General features: G+C 43.3%; 1 protein-coding gene across 11 annotated transcripts in view; it reads left to right on the top strand.

The window, feature by feature from the left end:
• Window positions 1-21,887, top strand: part of TET3 (tet methylcytosine dioxygenase 3) — a 117,771-nt gene that overhangs the window by 77,337 nt on the left and 18,547 nt on the right. For all 11 annotated transcript variants that reach the window (XM_033838168.2, XM_033838169.2, XM_033838170.1 and 8 more), the window contains 2 exons: window positions 7,270-7,360; window positions 21,197-21,290. In XM_033838168.2, coding sequence (XP_033694059.1) covers window positions 7,270-7,360; window positions 21,197-21,290 — 185 coding nt within the window. The remainder of the gene's footprint in view (window positions 1-7,269; window positions 7,361-21,196; window positions 21,291-21,887) is intronic.

The following is a 21,887-nucleotide window of genomic DNA, read 5'->3' as shown; positions in this document are numbered from 1 at the left end:
CAGAGATTTCTGTGCATTAATTTTCTATCCTGCTATTTTACCAAATTCATTGATTAGCTCTAGTAGTTTTCTGGTAGCATCTTTAGGATTCTCTATGTACAGTGTCATGTCATCTGCAAACAGTGACAGCTTTACTTCTTTTCCGATTTGGATTCCTTTTATTTCTTTTTCTTCTCTGATTGCTGTGGCTAAAACTTCCAAAACTATGTTGAATAATAGTGGTGAGAGTGGACAACCTTGTCTTGTTCCTGATCTTAGAGGAAATGGTTTCAGTTTTTCACTATTGAGAATGATGTTGGCTGTGGGTTTGTCATATATGGCCTTTATTATGTTGAGGTAAGTTCCCTCCATGCCTACTTTCTGCAGGGTTTATATCATAAATCAGTGTTGAACTTTGTCGAAAGCTTTCTCTGCATCTATTAAGATGATCATATGGTTTTTATCCTTCAGTTTGTTAATATGGTGTATCACATTCATTCGTGTATATTGAAGAATCCTTGCATTCCTGGGCTAAACTCCACTTCATCATGGTGTATGATATTTTTAATGTGCTCTTGGATTCTGTTTGCTATAATCTGTTGAGGATTTTTTCATCTTACGTTCATCAGTGATACTGGCCTCTAGTTTTCTTTCTTTGTGACATCTTTGTCTGGTTTTGGTATCAGGGTGATGGTGGCCTCATAGAATGAGTTTGGGAGTGTTCCTCTGCTATGTTTTGGAAGAGTTTGAGAAAGATAGGTGTTAGCTCTTCTCTAAATGTTTGATAGAATTCACCTGTGAAGCCATCTGGTCCTGGGCTTTTGCTTTTTGGCAGATTTTTAATCACAGTCTCAATTTCAGTGCTTGTGATTGGTCTGTTTATATTTTCTATTTCTTCCTGGTTCAGTCTCAGAAGGTTGTTCTTTTCTAAGAATTTGTGCATTTCATCCAGGTTGTCCATTTTATTGGCATATATAGTTGCTTGTAATAATCACTCATGATCCTTTGTATTTCTGCAGTGTTAGTTGTTACTTCTCCTTTTTGCTTTCTAATTCTTTTTTTTTTTTTTTTTTTTTTTTTTTTTTTTTTTTTTTTTTTTTGCTGTACGCCGGCCTCTCACTGTTGTGGCCTCTCCTGCTGCGGAGCACAGGCTCCGGACACGCAGCCTCAGCGACCATGGCTCACGGGCCCAGCCGCTCCGTGGCATGTGGGATTTTCCTGGACCGGGGCACAAACCTGTGTCTCCTGCATCGGCAGGCAGACTCTCAACCACTGTGTCACCATGGAAGCCCCTCTAATTCTATTGATTTGAGTCTTCTCCCATTTTTTCTTGATGAGTCTGGCTAATGGTTTATCAATTTTATCTTCTCCAAGAACCAGCTTTTAGTTTTATTGATCTTTGCTATTGTTTCCTTCATTTCTTTTTCATTTATTTTTGATCTGATCTTTATGATTTCTTTCCTTCTGCTAACTTTGGGGTATTTTTGTTCTTCTTTCTCTGATTGCTTTAGGGGTAAGGTTAGGTTGTTTATTTGAGATTTTTCTTGTTTCTTGAGATATGATTGTATTGCTGTAAAGTTCCTCTTAGAACTGCTTTTGCTGCATCCTATACGTTTTGGGTCATCGTGTTTTGTGCTTTTTTTTTTTAACACCTTTATTGGAGTATAATTGCTTTACAGTGGTGTGTTAGTTTCTGCCCTATAACAAAGTGAATCAACTATACATATACATATATCCCCATATCTCCTCCCTCTACGTCTCCCTCCCACCCTCCCTATCCCTCCCCTCTAGGTGGTCACAAAGCACCGAGCTGATCTCCCTGTGCTATGCAGCTGCTTCCCACTGGCTAGCTATTTTACATTTGGTAGTGTATATATGTTCATGCCATTCTCTCGCTTCGTCCCAGCTTACCCTTCCCCCTCCCTGTGTCCTCAAGTGCATTCACTAGTAGGTCTGCATCTTTATTCCTGTCCTGCCCCTGGGTTCTTCAGAACCTTTTTTTTTTTTTAGATTCCATATATATGTGTTAGCATATGGTACTTGTTTTTCTCTTTCTGAGTCGTCGTGTTTTTATTATCATTTTTTTTAGGTATTTTTTGATTTCCTCTTTGATTTCTTCAGTGATCTCTTGGTTATTTAGTAATGTATTGTTTAGCCTCCATGTGTTTTTATTTTTTACAGTTTTTTCCTGTAATTGATATCTAATGTCATAGTGTTGTGAACGGAAAAGATACTTGATACAATTTCAATTTTCTTAAATTTACTGAGGCTTGATTGTGACGCAAGATATGATCTATCCTGGCAAATGTTCCATGAGCACTTGAGAAGAAAGTGTATTCTGTTGTTTTTGGATGGAATGTCCTATAAATATCAGATAAATCCATCTCGTCTAATGTGTCATTTAAAGCTTGTGTTTCCTTATTCATTTTCATTTTGGATGATCTGTCTTTTGGTGAAAGTGGGGTGTTAAAGTTCCATACTATTATTGTGTTACTGTCGATTTCCCCTTTTATGTCTGTTAGCATTTGCCTTATGTATTGAGGTGCTCCTATGCTGGGTGCATAAATACTTAAAATTGTTATATCTTCTTCTTGGATTGGTCCCTTGATCATTATGTAGTGTCCTTCTTTGTCTCTTGTGATAATCTTTATTTTAAAGTCTATTTTGTCTGATATAAGAATTGCTGCTCCAACTTTCTTTTGTTTTTCATTTGCATGGAGTATCTTTTTCCATCCCCTCACTTTCAGTCTGTATGTGTCCCTAGGTCTGACGTGGGTTTCTTGTAGACAGCATATATATGGGTCTTGTTTTTGTATCCATTCAGCCAGTTTGTGTCTTTTGTTGGAGCATTTAATCCATTTACATTTAAGGTAATTATTGATATATATGTTCCTATTACCATTTTCTTAATTGGTTTGGTTTGTTTTTGTAGGTCTTTTCCTTCTCTTGTGTTTCCTGCCTAGAGAAGTTCCTTTAGCATTTGTTGTAAAGCTGGTTTGGTGGTGCTGAATTCTCTTAACTTTTGCTTGTCTGTAAGGGTTTTAATTTCTCTGTCAAATCTGAATGAGATCCTTACTGGCTAGAGTAATCTTGGTTGTAGGTTTTTCCCTTTCATCACTTTAAATATGTCCTGCCACTCCCTTCTGGCTTGCAGAGTTTCTGCTGAAAGATCAGCTGTTAACCTTATGGGGATTCCTTTGTATGTTATTTGTTGCTTTTAATATTTTTGCTGGTTTTAATATTTTTCTTTGTATTTAATTTTTGTTAAATTAAATAACTTTGTTTTTAGTTTTTGATTAATATGTGTCTTGGCATGTTTCTCCTTGGATTTATCCCATATGGGACTGTCTGTGCTTCTTGGACTTGATTGACTATTTCCTTTCCCCTATTAGGGAAGTTTTCAACTATAATCTCTTCAAATATTTTCTCAGTCCCTTTCTTTTTCTCTTCTTCTTCTGGGACCCCTGTAATTCAAATGTTGGTACATTTAATGTCCCAGAGGTCTCAGAGACGGTCCTCAATTCTTTTTTCTTTATTCTGCTCTGTGGTAGTTATTTCCACTGTTTTATCTTCCAGGTCACTTACCTGTTTTTCTGCCTCAGTTATTCTGTTATTGATGCCTTCTGGAGAATTTTAAATTGCATTTATTGTGTTGGTCATCATTGTTTGTTTGCTTTTTAGTTCTTCTAGGTCCTTGTTAAACTTTTCTTGTATTTTCTCCATTCTATTTCCAAGATTTTGGATCATCTTTACTATCATTACTCTGAATTCTTTTTCAGGTAGACTGCCTATTTCCTCTTCATTTGTTTGGTCTGGTGGGTTTTTACCTTGCTCCTTGATCTGCATATTTCTCTGTCTTCTCATTTTTTTAAACTTACTGTGTTTGGGGTCTCCTTTTCGCAGGCTGCAAGTTTGTAGTTCCCGTTGTTTTTGGTGTCTGCCCCCAGTGAGTGAGGTTTGGTCAGTGGCTTGTGTAGGCTTCCTGGTAGTGGGGACTGGTGCCTGTGTTCTGGTGGGTAGTGGGGACTGGTGCCTGTGTTCTGGTAGGCTTCCTGGTGAAGGGGACTGGTGCCTGTGTTCTGGTGGGTGGGGCTGGATCTTGTCTTTCTGGTGGGCAGGGCTGTGTCTGGTGGTGCGTTTTGGGGTGTCTGTGACCCTAGTATGATTTTAGGCAGCCTCTCTGCTAATGGGTGGGGTTGTGTTCCTCTCTTGCTAGTTGTTTGGTATGGGGCGTCCAGCACTGGAGCTTGCTGGCCGTTGGGTGGAGCTGGGTCTTAGTGTTGAGCTGGAGATCTCTGCGAGAGCTCTCACCAATTGATATTACATGGGGCCGGGAGGTCTCTGGTGGTCCAATGTCCTGGACTTAGCTCTCCCACCTCGGTGGCTCAGGCTTGGCACCCGGCTGGAGCACCAAGACCCTGTCAGCCACACGGCTCAGAAGAAAAGGAAGAAGAAAAAAGGAAGAAAAAAAAATAAATTAATACAATAATAAAATGAAAAAATAATTAATAAAAATAAAAGAAGAGAGCAACCAAACTAATAAATCCACCAATGATAACAAGCACTAAAAACTAAAATAAATATAAAAATCAGAAACAGGGCTTCCCTGGTGGCGCAGTGGTTAAGAGTCCACCCGCCGATGCAGGGGACACGGGTTCGTGCCCCGGTCCGGGAAGATCCCACATGCCATGGAGCGGCTGGGCCCGTGAGCCATGGCCGCTGAGCCTGCGCACCCGGAGCCTGTGCTCCGCAACGGGAGAGGCCACAACAGTGAGAGGCCCGTGCACCGCAAAAAAAAAAAAATCAGAAACAAATCAATTGCAAACAGCAATCCCCAAGTCTACTGTTGCTCCCAAAGTCCGCTCCCTCGATTTTGGGAACATTCGTTGTCTAGTCAGGTATTCCACAGAGGCATGGTTCATCAAGTTGATTGTGGGGATTTAATATGCTGCTCCTTGGGCTGCATAGAGAGATTTCCCTTTCTCTTCTTTGTTCACACAGCTGCTGGGGTTCAGCTTTGGTTTTGGCCCACCTCTCTGTGTAGGTCACCCTCAGGCATCTGTTCCCGGCCAGACAGGAGGGGGTTAAAGTAGCAGCTGATTAGGGCACTCTTGCTCACTCAGGTCGGGGGGAGGGAGGGGTACAGTAGTCATAACTGGAATGCAGGGTGAGCCTCCAGCGGCAGAGACCGGCGTGACATTGCAACAGCCTGAGGTGCGCCGTCTGTTCTCCCAGGGAAGTTGTCCCTGTATCTCGGGACCCTGGCAGTGGCGGGCTGCACAGGCTCCTGGGGGTGTGTGGATAGTGACCTGTGCTCGCACACGGGATTCTTGGTGGCTGCAACAGCAGCCTTAGTGTTTCATGCCTGTCTGTGGGGTCTGAACTGATAGCCGCGGCTCATGCCCGTCTCTGGAGCTTGCTTAGGCGGTGCTCTGCCTTTCTGTGGGCACACTGGGGAGGAATGCTCTCTCCTCGTGCACGCTGAAAGGATGGTCTCTTGCCTCTTCAGCAGGTCCAGACTTTTTCCCAAACTCCCTCCCGGCTAGCTGTGGCGCACTAGCCCCCTTCTTCTTCAGGCTGTGTTCACGCAGCCAACCCAGCCAAGTCCTCTCCCTGGGGTCTGACCTCCGAAGCCCCGAGCCTCAGCTCCCAGCCCCCGCCCGCCCCTGCGGGTGAGCAGACAAGCCTCTCAGGCTGGTGAGTGCTGGTTGGCACCGATCCTCTGTGCGGGAATCTCTCCGCTTTGCCCTCCGCACCCCGGTGACTGCGCTTTCCTCCGTGGCTCCAAAGCTTCCCTCCGCCTACCCCCGTCTCCTCCAGTGAAGGGGCTTCCTAGTGTGTGGAAACTTTTCCTCCTTCCCAGCTCCCTCCCAGAGGTGCACGTTCTTTTGTCCCTATTCTTTTGTCTTCGTTTTTTCTTTTTCCTTTTGCCCTACCCAGGTATGTGGGGAGTTTCCTGCCTTTTGGGGGGTCTGAGGTCTTCTGCCAGTGTTCAGTAGGTGTTCTGTAGGAGTTGTTCCACGTGTAGGTGTATTTCTGATGTATTTGTTGGGAGGAAAGTGATCTCCATGTCTTACTCATCTGCCATCTTGAAGGTCCCCCCCCCCAAATTAATCATTTTAAAGTGTACAATTCACTGACATTTAGTACATTCACAATATTGTGAAATAATCACCTCTATCTAGTTCCAAAACACTTTCATCATTCTAAAATAAAATCCTATACCCATTAAGTAGTAACTCTCCATTCCTCCCTCCTCCCAGCCTCTGGCAACCATCATTCTGCTTTCTGCTTCTATGGCTTTACCTATCCTGGATTATTTCATATGAATGGAATCACGCGATATATGTGATATTTTGTGTCTGACTTTTTCACTTATTGTAATGTTTTTGAAGGTTCGCCCACATTGTAGCATGTATCAGTACTTATTCCTTTCTCTTTTTTGAATTGTGGTAAAACATACATAATATAAAATTTGCCATTTTAACCATTATTTAGTGTATAGTTTAGTGGCATTAATTACATTCACAATATTGTGCAACCATCACCACTATTTCTAAAACTGTTTCAACACTAAACAGAAACTCTACCTATTAAGTAATAAGTCCCCATTCCCCACTCCTCCCAGCGGTTGGTAACCTCTAATCTAATTTTTACCTCTATGAATTTACCTATTCTAGATATATCCTGTAAGTGGAATCATACAATATTTGTCCTCTTGTGTCTGGCTTATTTCACTTAGCCTAACATTTTCCAGGTTTATCCGTGTTATAGCACGTATCAGAATAAATCCTTCTTATGGTCGAATAATATTCTGCTGTATGGATATACCACATTTTGTTCATCTGTTGATGGACACTTGTGTTGTTTTCACCTTTTGGCTCTTGTAATAATGCTGCAATGAACACTGCATACAGGTGTTGTTTGAGTCCTTGTTTTCAGCTTGTTTGGGTCTGTATCTAGGAGTGGAGTGGTTTGCTGACCTCTGGTCTAGATTATGTATAATGATAAACTAAATTCCAGAGTGGTTAAGCCTCAGTCTTGATAATGCATAGTTTTATCAGATTTCTAAATTTTTGCCAATTTGGTCTGTGTGTAATGGTGTTTCATTGTGATTTTAATTTGTATTTCCTGATTTCTAATGGGGGTGAACATATTTCCACATGTGTATAAGCCATTGAATTTCCTGTTTTGTACTATGCCATTAATTTTCCTATTGATGGTTTGCCTTCCTAAATTAATATTAATGAATTGATGTCTCCAAATAATGTTTACTTTGTATTTCTGCAGAACAAATAGTGGAGAAAGATGAAGGTCCGTATTACACTCATCTGGGATCTGGCCCCACGGTAGCCTCCATCCGGGAACTCATGGAGGAGCGGTGAGTGATGCACAGATGTCCAAGGAGAAGTGGGCAAGTTGTTAACAGAATATGGCTTTTAAGCACCTCTCGTTTTCATTGCCTTATACTAGACAGCCTACAGAAAGGAATCCCTGATACACAGACTGAAAAGTTGAATGTGGGATTTTCACCCCCAGGGCCCAGGGTTTCTTTTTTCTATAGGTCTGCCCTTTACAGATCCCCATAACCCCCTTTTATCTCACTCTTTCTTGAAACAGTTTTTATTAAAGAAATGGGGTTAAATGGTTGTATGTCCTGTAGAGTTTCTCATGGTCTGAAGTTTGCTGCTACCTTTCCTGTGGTATTGTTTAACAGGTTCTTCTGCCCTGTGTCGTGTAAATTGGTTAGATCTAAAGGCTTGATCAGAATCAGATTGTTTCTTTCTTTCAAAATTACCTCCTAGGTGGTGTTTTGTACCACCAAGAGGAGAAATGTATGCCTCGTCTTTGGCCAGTGGGCACCTATTCACATTGTCTCCTGAGTCCTTTTGACATGATCCTAGTTCTTGATTTCTCGTATTTTTATTGGGGGAAGAAATATTTAGAAAACATTCTCTGGGTGCTGGGGGTGCTCATTTTTCTAGGCCATTTCAGTAGAAAGAGCCAAGAGGTATGTGTAGGTTTTTTAGTTTTGCTACTGTTTAGTGATTAAATACATACACTGAGTTTATATACACTTCCAATTCGAACTCAAGACTATAGGGCTTTTACTTGACAGCTCTGTTTTGCTTTTTTAAGCAGTTTTGTACCGATAGAAACTTTAAAATCTATGTACGTGTCCACAGTAGCTATTAAATACTGTGAGTTCCAGTGTGTAGAGAGGTAAAAATAGCTTGGTGATTGAGAGCACATGGACACTAGACTGGAGCTAGTGGAGTAGCTAGTAGCTACTAGCTACTGGAGTAGCTAGTAGCTAGCTACTGGAGCTAGACTAAGGTCCAGTCCTGGCCCTTCCACTTACTGATGAGTTCTTTGGTAAGTTGCTTTTCTTCTCTGTGACTCGGTTTTCTTATCTGCAAAATGGAGAAAATAAAGGTACATACACTGGAGGAGAGTTATGAGGATAAACTGAATTGATGTCTGGAAAGCACATAGTGCTTACTAGTAAATATTACATACAGGGTGTCTACATCATATCTGCATTTACTGACTGCATTTTTATAACAAACATTAGTATTTTAATAGCAAAGGCGTAAATTATGTAAGACATAAACATGTTTGCTCATACATATACGTAGACATACAGATGTGTGGAAGGCTGGGGGCTGAGAATTATAGCTTAGAATTTCTACAAATTTGGGGACCAGATTTTGTCTGACCAGGGTAACTAATACTGTCATTAATATAGCAGGGAACATGATTTTGAACTAAATAACTGTAGTGATATCCCTGAATGAATAAAAGGTAAGATGGATGGAGCACAGTGATCTGCTGTAAACACTTATCGTGTACCATCTGGAAACATTTATGTTCATAGAAGCCCATCAGAAAAGCATTTGATCCAGGACCCAATCTGTAAATTCAAGACTGATTGAAAGAGCACCTCTGAGTCCATAAGAATCATCAAAAAGTCTACAAATAACAAATGTTGGCAAGGATGTAGAGAAAAGGGAACCCTAGTACATTGTTGGTGAGAATGAAACATTTACAACAGTGTGTGGGTTATTCATGCACGCCTGCATGTGCCCACATGTGTATGTGTTACAGCTTCGAGGTTGGAGCAGGCATTATTTTGGCCAGCGAGTTTTTTTTTTTTTTAACATCTTTATTGGAGTATAATTGCTTTACAGTGGTGTGTTACTTTCTGCTTTATAACAAAGTGAATCAGCTATACATATACATATATCCCCATGTCTCTTCCCTCTTGCGTCTCCCTCCCTCTCCCTCTCCCTCTCCCACCCCTCTAGGTGGTCACAAAGCACCGAGCTGATCTCCCTGTGCTATGCGGCTACTTCCCACTAGCTATCTATTTTACGTTTGGTAGTGTATATGTGTCCATGCCACTGTCTCACTTTGTCACAGCTTACCCTTCCCCCTCCCTGTGTCCTCAAGTCCATTCTCTAGTAGGTCTGTGTCTTTATTCCCGTCTTGCCCCTAGGTTCTTCATTACCTTTTTTTTTTTTTTTTAGATTCCATATATGTGTTAGCATACGGTATTTGTTTTTCTCTTTCTGACTTACTTCACTCTGTATGACAGACTCTAGGTCCATCCACCTCACTACAAGTGACTCAATTTTGTTTCTTTTTATGGCTGAGTTATATTCCATTGTATATATGTACCACATCTTCTCTATCCATTCATCTGTGGATGGACCCTTAGGTTGCTTCCATGTCCTGGCTATTGTAAATAGAGCTGCAATGAACATTGTGGTACATGACTCTTTTTGAATTATGGGTTTCTCAGGGTGTATGCCCAGTAGTGGGATTGCTGGGTCGTATGGTCATTCTATTTGTAGTTTTTTAAGGAACCTCCGTACTGTTCTCCATAGTGGCTGTATCAATTTACGTTCCCACCAGCAGTGCAAGAGGGTTCCCTTTTCTCCACAGCCTCTCCAGCATTTATTGTTTCTAGGTTTTTTGATGATGGCCATTCTGACTAGTGTGAGATGATACCTCATTGTAGTTTTGGTTTGCACTTCTCTAATGATTAATGATGTTGAGCATTCTTTTTGGCCAGCGATTTTTGTGAGGAATCTTGACACTATTGTTTACAGGTTGAGGGCTGCAGGGGAGTCAAATGTACAGGTTTGATCTGGGATAGTTTTTATGTGTGTTTGTTTTTTGGTAGCAATTTTGCAAGATTTCTAGACAGCTCTCTCAATAACTTTTAGTTATAGAAGAGTATGTTTTGAAATAAGGATTAAGAGATAATGATAAAGTTGAGATTTGTCCTTTTTTTTTTTTTTTGTCATTGCTTTAAAAATAACAGCCAAGTGTAGATTCTCCAGAAACTGATCCAAGGGAGGAATTCCTCTCAAGACCAGGAATACTTGTGTTTTTCCTCAGCAACTGGTTTATTTTTATCTTAAGGGCCTTGTAAATCATGGAACAGATTGTGTTTCCATCTTTATGTTGGCTGCTTGTAAGCTTAGAGCCAGATTTGTGTATCCTCATTAGGAGGAACGTAATTTCTCATCTTTGGCCCGTGGGAGCCTATTCAGGTTCACTCCTGAGTCCTTTTGACATGACCCTAAGGAGTCTTCATTAGCTTCCTTGATTTCTCATGTGATGAAATGTTCTAGGCTCATCTCTTAAAAATATGCACAAGATCCCACCATCTGCATTTTGCATAACAACATCATGTCTATCTGTTTCCCCCTTTACTCTGATTTCATCACCTGTTATTTTTATCACATAGACATCTTTTTAAGCTCCTTCTGGAACAGGAGGGGAATGAATGATTGCTGAAAATCACCTGGAGGGGGGTCTAGTTTGTGAATGATCCAGGCTGTCTCTTTCTCTAGACTTCCCGCCCAACCCTTACTCTGCAGGACCACTCCACTGCCAGGAGTTGGCCAAGGCAAAGAGGGAAGAAAACTGAAATCCAGGGGATGTTGGTGCTTTTAGTTTATCTGGGAAAGACTGTGAAAGGAGGAGGTTGAAAGCAAGTCCTAAAATATTATCAGATTTGTTAATGGGTTCCATACCTCCTGGGTACCCAGGTCCTTGTTGTCATAGATAATTGGAGTCAGGTGTTCAAACCCATATCTGAGAATGGCCTGCTGCACAGGGTCACGTGTCCTCTAACTGGAAAGGGGATTCTCTGCAGCCTAGGAGTTCATTAAATGTTCATGCTAGGAATGAAAGCACCAACACCGTGCCAGCAAATCCTCTGAGTGTGGGGGGAACTGGTCTTATTAATGTGTGATAAAGGTAACCCTGAAGAATCACAACTTTAGATCAGCGGTTATCAAGCTTGAGCGTGCTTCAGGTCTCTGGAGGACTTGTGAAAGCGCAGATCGCTGGGCCCCACCCCAGGGCTTCTGACCCAGCAGGTCTGGGATGGGACCCGAGAGTCTGCATTCCTCCCAAGTTCCCAGGGGATGCTGGTCCCAGCACCACCTTTGAGAATCACTGGCTAAGACGATGAAGTTACCCTTTAGAATAAGGTTTCAGCCTACCCTTCCAGACTTAGTGTAGGGTCTAGGAGTTCACCTGTATCCTAGCCTCTTAATGATAGGCCGGAAAGTAAGACATTTAAGAAAAAAGAACTAAATCCAGAGTTGGTTGGTTGTCTTTAAACACAGAGATGGTTCTGGTTAAAAAAAAAAAAAAAAAAATTCTAACTGATCAGACAGTGCTTGGCCCTTTTATTTGCTCTCAAATATGAAGTTCACTACAGGAAGCATTTCTCACAAGGATGAGACAGTGGGAAAGGTCTTGGTCAGAAAGCCCTGGTCTGTGTCCTCAGCTCACCCTCCTGTGGGGAACACGATATCCTGTCCGTTCCAGTGCGAACAGTATGGTCACCTCAGGTTGTTCTTCCCACAGCGACCCCAGGACACACTGAGTGTCCAGGCTCTGCGCTCCTGATAGATGCTTGTGGAGCTGAAAGTTTTCCAGGAACCAAACAAAAGCAGCACTATCTGGTCTTTTCCTCTTGAGCCAGACCACGCTATATAAACTCCCCAGAGTCCTGTCTCCAAACACATTCTATAAGGGACTAACGTAGCCTTAGAATTTTAATGTGGCAGTTATCAGCTTTTCACCTCATTCCTGAGGTCTTGAGTGAAATAGAGAACATTGAACTCAGAGAAACCTTAGATCAGCACTTTTTTTTTTTTTTTTTTTTTTTTTTTGCGGTACAAGGGCCTCTCACTGTTGTGGCCTCTCCCGTTGCAGAGCACAGGCTCCGGACGCGCGGGCTCAGCGGCCATGGCTCACGGGCCCAGCCACTCCGCAGCATGTGGGATCCTCCCGGACCGGGGCACGAACCCGTGTCCCCTGCATCGGCAGGCGGACTCTCAACCACTGTGCCACCAGGGAAGCCCAGAAGCATTTTTTTAAATATTTGTTTTCTTTTCCAATTACAAAAATAAAACATGTCTATAAAAGTCTGTTTTTTAAAAGTCTAGAGTGAATAAAGCTCTCTAATAATTATCCTTCTTAGAAGAAAAAAAATTTTTTTAAAGTTTGACGCATACGTTACTATTTTTTCTAAGCATTTGTGAAGAGACACATATGTATATAGAGAAATTTTGAACAAAATGGGGTCAAGCATACTATCCCCATGTTTGTAGCTATTACCCCCCACCCCACTTAATTTCTTTCGTGTCAGTACATACAGTTCTGTAGAATCCTTTTTGACAACTACATGGTTTTCCATTGCATGGACATTTGTTTTATTATGTTTTATTTAGCCAGTCCTATACTGGATATTTAAGTTCTTTCTAAATTTTCTCTTGTAGATGCAACAATGAATATCTTGTTCCTAAATCTTGGTGTATTTGTACAGTTATGTCTGAGGTAGAGATTCCTAGAAGTAGAGTGGATGAGATAAAGAATTATGTGTAACTATATATGTATTTATATAAAGAATATGTAAAACAGAATATGTAGTAGCTATGATAACATTATCCTCTATTAAATAGTATATTAAAATATGCTGTGACCAAATTGGATTTATTACAGAAATATAAGGATTGTTTGCTTTAGACAGTCTGTTAAAATAGCATACCTTGTTAATTGACCAAAGGAGAAAAACCATTCAATCATCTGTGTCCTTAGTTGCTAAAAATGTATTTGATAAAATTGATCGATTCTTGATTAAAAATCCTTAGAACAAGGACTTCCCTGGTGGTGCAGTGGTTAAGAATCCGCCTGCCATTGCAGGGGACATGGGTTCTAGCCCTGGTCCGGGAAGATCCCACATGCCGCGGAGTAACTAAGCCCGTGCACAACTACTGAGCCACGTGCCACAACTACTGAAGCCCGCGTGCCTAGAGCCCGTGCTCTGCAAGAAGAGAAGCCACCGCAACGAGAAGCCAGCACACCGCAACAAAGAGTAGCCCCCGCTCACCGCAACTAGACAAAGCCCGCGCGCAGCAACGAAGACCCAATGCAGCAAAAAAAAACGAAAAGAAAAGAAAAAAATCCTTAGAACAGGAAACCCTTAGTAGAGCCCTTCAAAGTAAGGGAGTCTATCTCTGTCCCAAAGTCAGCGAGCTTCATGCCCAGGGATGAGTAGTTAGAAACATTTCCAGTAAAGTCAAGAAATAAGCAAAGATGCCTGCTAGTGCTTTGGAAGGGGCTGGCCAGTACAGACACAAAAGAGATGGAAATAGAGGCATGGAAAGTGGAAAGGAGGAGGTGGCAAATAACCAGTACTTGTAGACGATAATATTATTGTACTTGAAACTAAAAAGCTATTAAAAATAAGACAATTCAGCAAGATGGATGTTTACAGTATTAAGAATAATTAATATTTACTGGGCTCTTCCCTCATGCCAGGAACTTCAGAGTACTTTAAGGCACTCCCTGTGGATTATCTCATTTGATCTTTTGCGGCGAGCCGCCTCCGACCAGCAGAATGACGAGTCGCCACACGCAAGATTCTTCTCGTATCACACTTTATTGGAGCACAGCTTGGTTAAAGAAAAGATGGAAGGAAGACGCCGCAATCCTATAGCAGTCTGCTTATATAGGGATTAAGAACATGTGTCGCTCTGTGATTGGCCCTCGCCGATGGTGCGACTTGTGAGCCAGCATCGGATAGGTCGCTACTTTAAAACCTCATTGGTATACTTAGCGCAAGCGCAGTGGCCACAGGAAGGATGACTCAGCTTACTTCAGCTTCCTGCTGCGTGGCAGTTAGCTGACCGCGCCCTACATCTCCCCCTTTTTTATTTACTAGAATCACCAAGCAGAATGTAGCCCGTACAAGTGTTCACCTCATGATGTGCTCACTGTTCGAGGGCAGCCTTCCGTTGGCATGTCTGAGACACCTTCCTGCGTGCAATGCCAACAAGGGCTGCAGGGTGCAAAGGCTGACTCAGAATAAGTTTTGATTCCCTATAGAGGTGCAATGGCAACAGGGCCTCTCCGTGCAAGGGCAATCCATTCGAATTGTTTAGGACGGAGATCCAGGCTGCGGGAGAATCACCTTCACTAACAGCCAAAAGTGCTCGAGTGAGTAGGACCTTATCTCGATGTGCCCTGACGCGCATGCGACAGACCAACTAGAGACATATTATAATCCCAAATATACAGCAGAACCGGCATGGGAACCGGCCAGGTCCGGCCAATTCCCCAGAACGTCATATTCTCTGCCCTAAGCAAGGGAAGAATCATCAGGAACATCCAGCTCAGCATCTTCTCTGAAGTTTTCTTCAACAATTCTCGTCAGTCTTGATGGCACCCAGATCGGATCTTGATCCCGTGGGGAGACACAAAGAGATCCCCTGGATCGAGTAATAACACGATCCGGGCCCTTCCATTGATTGGACAACACATCTTTCCACATCACTTTGCCATAATTTTTATGGTTTGTTGCCACATGGCGTTCAGCAGAGGTTTCTTTATCATCATTTAAATGTAAAAAATTTATGGTAAATAAGGCAAGTGAAAGTCTCTGTCTAGGGGTACAGTTCTCTGCGATTCCCCCTTTTTGTTTTATTAAGAGTTCTTTAAGCGTGCGATTTGTGCGTTCTATAATTCCTTGTCCTTGTGGATTATAGGGCAAGCCTGTAATATGAATCACCTGCATTTTTTGACAAAAAAGAGCAAAGCTTTTGGAAGTATAGGCTGGGCCATTATCAGTCTTAATCTTAGCGGGTTTGCCCCACGCTGCCCAAGCTTCAAGGCAGTGGGTAATAACATTTTGAACCTTTTCTCCAAAAAGAGGCGTGGCATGTACCACTCCAGAACAGGTATCCACTGAAACATGTACATATTGGAGCGTTCCAAAGGAGGAAACATGGGTAACATCCATTTGCCATAATTCATTTGGAAGAATGCCTCTGGGGTTAACCCCAGTCTTTTGGGTAGGCAAAAATTGGGCGCAAGCAGAACAATTCTTCACAATATTCCTAGCCAAAGCTCTGGTAATGTTAAATTTTTTTCTTAAGACTGTAGATGACACATGATATAGCTTATGAAACTCTTGAGCCTGTGTCGTAGAGTCTAGCGCTGTTAGAGCGCGTGTGGCCAGATCAACTTGTTCATTAGCTTTAGCCATGGGGCCGGGTAACAAAGAATGAGCCCGAATATGGGTAATATAAAAGGGATGTTGACGATGTAATATTTGACATCTTATTCCTGTCAACAAGGAAGCTACAGTGCTAGATGTTTTAACAAAAGAAATAACTTCTAAGTGCTTAACAGCATTCACCACATATAAGGAATCAGAAATTAAATTAAAAGGCTCTTGAAAGCGTCTAAAAACTTCTAAAACTACTTGACATTCAACCACTTGAGGAGCATCAGGTCGACATTCAATGATCACTGGTTGTTTTCCTTGGACCATATAAGCTCCTTTTCCCGTTTTAGACCCGTCTGTATAAATGGTCAAAGCATTAAACAGTGGCTGATCTACAGTAATTCTTGGGAATACAACAGGTTGTTGAGTCACAAACTTCAAAAGTTCACTCTTTGGCAAATGATTATCAATAATACCAGAAAATATACATATAAGTATGGACCACTCGGAAGTAGTTGCTGCTAGCACTTCTACTTGATCTTTCGTATATGGGACTACAAGCCTTTCGGGCGTTCTTGCAAAAGAGGAAACACATTGCTTAATACCCAATAAGGCGACCTCGGCAACCATAGATGGGTAATGTGACAAAGTTCTCATTCCCATAGATTTGGTGTGAATCCACAATAAAGGTCCACTTTGCCAAAGAACACCAGTTGGAAACCCCAAGGTAGGAAGAATACACATCCAAACAGGTTGAGAATCATCACAGCGTTCTAATTGTGCATTTGTAATAGCTTGTTCTACCTTTTGAAGTGCCTGATGGGCTTCTGGGGTCAATTGGCGTGGGGAATTAAGATCAGGATTTCCCTCTAATACACTAAACAAAGGTTTTAGATCCAAGCGGGTTAAACTTAAATATGGCCGAATCCAATTCACATCTCCAAGTAACCTTTGAAAATCATTTAATGTTTTTAAGCAATTAGTCCTAATCTCAATTTTTTGAGGTACTATCTTATTCCTATGTACAGTAGCTCCTAAAAAATTTACAACATCTCCCTTCTGTATTTTTTCGGGAGCAAGAAATAATCCCCTATTCCCTAAATATTTGATCAAAACGCCTAAGGCCTGTTCAAGCAACTCCATACAAGGGGCTGACAATAAAACATCATCCATATAGTGAATAATCCTAACTTTAGGAAATTCATTTCTTACTGGTTGCAAGGCCATGTCAACATAAAGTTGGCACATAGTAGGACTATTGGCCATACCTTGAGGGAGCACAACCCAATGATATCTCTTATCGGGCTGTTCATGATTAACAGAGGGCAGAGTAAAGGCAAATCTTTCTTTATCTCGACTATTCAAAGGAATAGAAAAGAAACAATCTTTAATATCTACTGCTATAACAGGCCAGTTTCGCGGAAGAGCTGTCAATACTGGCAAACCGCGCTGTATAGGCCCCATAATTTGCATTTGCTGATTTATAGCTCGCAGATCATGAAGCAAACGCCATTTCCCTAATTTTTTCTTAATAACAAAAATCGGAGTATTCCAGGGTGACTGGGAGAGTTCTAAATGCCCTAATTGTAGCTGCTCATCCACTAGTTTGGATGCCGCCTCCAGCTTTTCCTTTGACAAAGGCCACTGAGGTACCCACACAGGTGTTGTGGTCCTCCATGTAATAGGAATCATAAACTCAGTGACCCTTGAGAAAAACCCAAGCCTCGGCGGTTTAAATTTCCGCGGGCTTCTATAGGGGCGGTCATGCCTTGTAACTTACGTCCTATCCCTCTATTAGGTATAAATCCCGATTTAAGCATAATATTTTGTGCGACTTCAGAATAATCATTAGTAAGTCTAAGTTTCATTTGACTTTGTACATCCCTTCCCCATAAATTAAATGGCAATCCCTCAACCACAAAGGGTTGAAATCTTCCCTTCTGATCTTTGGAGATCCAAGTTAATTCCTTGGAGCTAACTTTGGGTGTCTGTGCATATCCTAGACCTTGCAAGGTTTGAGAAGACACCTGTAGAGGCCAGGAGTCTGGCCAATCTCTGGTGGTTATAATGCTCCGATCTGCTCCAGTATCTACCAAACCTGAAAATGTTTTCCCTTCTACGGTTAGACTCATCATAGGACGATCATCAAGGGATAATGACAAAAAGGCTAAATCAATTCCAGTGGATCCAAAACCCTTGGATCCTCGTTCTGCAGAACATGCGGGATAATTTTCATGAAAAGAGGGCAAAATTAACAATTGAGCTATCCGATCACCAGGGGCTATAGTAATGATCCCTCTGGGGGATTGACACATTACCTTAATAACTCCGATATAATCAGGATCAATCACTCCGGGGAGGACAATAAGTCCTTTCAAAATAGAGGAGGATCGTCCTAACACCAACCCAACCGTCCCTCTAGGTAGTGGTCCTTTCATGTCTGTATCTATGGGCTGTATGCCCATGGTTATTGTTAATACCATTCTGGAGGTGGCACGGAGGTCCAACCCTGCGGAGCCTGACGTGGCTCGCCTTGGGGTCGGAGTGGCTGAAGGTTCACACTCTCGTGGGCCCCAAAAATCTTCGGGCCCTGGGACCGGGGGCCCGTTATCCCGTTTTTTGAATTGGCTGTATGGATATTTCTTGGATTAGCTACCTGTGCAGCGGGCTGAATGGGCTGCCCATTTATATCTTTAACAGATCTACATTCATTAGCCCAATGTTTTCCTTTTTTGCATCTAGGACAAGTTCCTGGAACTCTTTGAGCTTGTAGCATTTTAGGTCTCGCACCTGCATTTTTGCACTGTTTCTTAATGTGCCCAGGCTTTCCACATTGGAAACAAACCCCTGACTTGGCAGGGTTCTGTACACTGTGGGCGGCAGCCAGCACAGCCGCAGCAAGCCCTGTATTAGACAAAGGCCCTCCGATCTCTCTACATGCTTTCATCCAGGTTTCAATGCCCTTCCCTTTATAAGGTGTTATCGCTCTGCGACACTCTTTTGTGCATTGTTCATAAACTAATTGTTTTACTAATGGCATAGCCTCATCTACATTACCAAAAATCCGTCCGGCAGCCTCCATCATTCTAGCTACAAAATCGGAAAATGGTTCTGTGCCGCCCTGTATAATCTTGGTTAAATTCCCTGAAACTTCTCCTTTGTTGGGGAGGGCTCGCCAGGCCCGCATGTTAATTTCGTTTATTTGGCTGTAAACTTGCACAGGGAACATGGTCTGATTATTTATCCATTGTCCCTGTCCCAACAGCATGTCAACATTCCAGGCCGGCTGCCCATTGGCAGCATTCTCCCGCGCCTGACTATGTGCTAGGTCAGACACGATTGATTTCCAATCTAGGTATTGCCCCATCGTTAAGCAAGCGCGGGCAATATCCTGCCAGTCTGTAGGTGTTAACGCATTTCGCGTGAGGCGCTGCAACAACATGATAGTGTAATTGGCGGACACGCCATCTCTTTTAGCCGCTTCTGCAAGATCCCTAATGAGCTTATGATCTATCATCTCACAATATCGTTGGCGTGTAGCTGGATCTTCAAACACGGGGAAAGCAGTGGCCAACTGGGACCATGCTTCCCGAGGAATAAAAGTACACTTTGGCATAGGAGGAGGAGCATTAGCTGCCGCAACTGAGGTGGAGGCCTGAGCAGGGGCGGAAGCTCTAGGCTCCGCAGGATTAAAATATGGTGGGCTAGCGAGCGGCGGCATGTACCAATGCCCATACCGCTCTTGTTCATATGCCGCGGCCGCTCCTTCTAAATCTTCCTCCTCTCTAGGATTTAATTCATCTTGAAACAAATATAATTTCTTAAACTCATCTAGGATTGGATATAATCCTGGCACCGTTTCTTGCTTTTCCTTTTGTTTTCTTTTTTCTCTTTTCATAATTTCAGGCCTGTCTACCGTAGTCCCTGTTTGTTCATTCTCTGATGCGCTATCTTGACACATGCTAAGAGCCTTGCGTCCTCGTTGAATAATTTCTTCACATTTTCCTTCCTTTAGGCAAGAAAGTATCATGCTCCACAAGGGGAGAGCGCCTCGAGAAAGTTCTCCCCTTGTGTTACACTCCTCTAGGTCTTTTCCGAGTTTTTCCCATGACGGAACAGTCAAGCTGCCTGATACCCCAAACCACGGCACGGCACTTTCGATATCTTGTAGCAGCCTACTTATGGTTTTATGAGAGAGCTTTAGCCCTCGGTCCCTTAAAAGGGCTTGAATAGGCTCATGAAAATCAGTTGTAGGCTCCGCGGACGAACTATTCCCCATTTTGCGCCCTTATCTACGAGTGACTTATTAATTTGGAAAAATGCTTGACTTATCTATCGGCCAGGGAAGACACACTCGATCGGGCTGGTGGCACCGTAGCCACAAGCAAACGAAAAATATGAGAAACACTAAAAGGACAAAAGCGAAAGTAAAAACTTCAGGCTCCAAACCCCCGAAAAACATACCTGACTGGACTACTCACCGACGGTTCACTCCGTGTGTCGAGTTCTGAATCGGTCCTCCATGCAGGGCGCGAAGTTCCCGGGTTTCGGCACCAAATGCGGCGAGCCGCCTCCGACCAGCAGAATGACGAGTCGCCACACGCAAGAGTCTTCTCGTATCACACTTTATTGGAGCACAGCTTGGTTAAAGAAAAGATGGAAGGAAGACGCCGCAATCCTATAGCAGTCTGCTTATATAGGGATTAAGAACATGTGTCGCTCTGTGATTGGCCCTCGCCGATGGTGCGACTTGTGAGCCAGCATCGGATAGGTTGCTACTTTAAAACCTCATTGGTATACTTAGCGCAAGCGCAGTGGCCACAGGAAGGATGACTCAGCTTACTTCAGCTTCCTGCTGCGTGGCAGTTAGCTGACCGCGCCCTACAATCTTTTCCCAAGCCTAGGAGACAGGAACCATTTTTATATCCATTTTACAGATGAGGAAACTGAGGCTTAGAGAAGTTCAGTCATTTGGCCATGGTCCTGTAACAAGGAAGTGCTGCGCTGGCACTCAAGCCCCAGCTCTCTGACCTCCAAGGCTGCACTTTAACCACCACTGCCCCCAGGTAGCTGTGTGGTCTTGGGCAGGTCAGTTCAGCTCTGGGGGCCACAGTTTCATCACCTCTGAATGTGGTGAATCCTTGAGTGTGTGCACACATGTATGGGCCAGGGCAGGGGTGTATGCAGGAACCAGACGTCTTTACTGTCCAAGGGAATCTCAGAGCCAGTTTGTACTGGGTAGGGTCACTTCCCCCTGGCCTCAGCTATCTTGTCCTCATCTGTTCAAATGTCAGTTGGGGATTGTTGAAAGAGAATAATAAGGGTTTCCCCATTTGTTTTGTCTGTTGCATTTTACTGAATTTATAAATAACTAACTCTGCTAACAGGGCTGGATACAAATGAGCCTTGGGTTTGAGTGCTCAGAGGTAATAATCAGAGACCTTCTGCCCTGGGACAGAGCGGAGCCGGGTGGACCAGAGGCCCTGGGAGTCTGTAAGTGGAGCTGTGTCCGCAGAGGCTTTCACACGGAATAAACATTTAAATCTTTCTCTTCCTTCTCTATTGCCCCACAGTAACTAGAAACCCTAGCTGAAACACACTGAGGCTTGCCTTCTTACCAAGACTTGCTCTCCTTTGGGCTTCAGCTGTGCTAATGGTGCCTTCTGTCTCCCTCTCCAGGTACGGAGAGAAGGGGAAAGCCATCCGTATCGAGAAGGTCATCTACACGGGGAAGGAAGGGAAGAGCTCACGTGGCTGTCCCATCGCAAAGTGGGTACGTATCAAAGCTCCACAGCCCAAGCTGGGCCAGGGAGTGGAGGGCAGGCGTGTGCACTGTCCAGGGAGCTGTGAGCCAGCATCTGGTGCTGGTTAGGGTCATCTTCCCCCAGCCTCAGCTGTTAGTCCTCACTTTGTTTAAATGCCAGCCTCTGATGTCCAAGGCTGGCCTTGGAACTGCTCTGGTCATTAAGCTCAGCTCGTACTGCCCCTGTGGTTCAGGGCTGCAGAGGGAGGGAGGAGAAGCGGAAGCTGGAGATGTCATCTTGCTCAAGGCTGAGCCCCACCACGGTCCCTGTGACTCCTCTGCCCGCTTTGTGTGCCCTGGAGCTGCAGGTGTTCCTGTCTCCTGTCCACAAGAACTAAGCCTCTGGGCAGGGGCAGGGACAGCATTGCTTCTGTTTTACTTCTGAGCCACTGTTTGCTATAAGGCAGCCTGTGTGTCTTGGCAGAGGGGAGGTCAATGACTCAGACCCCAGTTTCACCCAAAGTTTTCTGACCTTGCCCTTCCAGTCCTCATAGAGCCCTGTGGAACCAGTGCCCAGAGCAGCAGCAAGGTTATCAGGTAGCTGTTTGCTCAGTGCTTGGTAGGGAG

This window comes from Tursiops truncatus, chromosome 14, assembly GCF_011762595.2.
Source record: "Tursiops truncatus isolate mTurTru1 chromosome 14, mTurTru1.mat.Y, whole genome shotgun sequence".
Classification (NCBI taxonomy): Eukaryota; Metazoa; Chordata; class Mammalia; order Artiodactyla; family Delphinidae; genus Tursiops; species Tursiops truncatus.
Note: the sequence above shows the minus strand (reverse complement) of the source record. Positions and strands in the feature narration are given on the sequence as shown.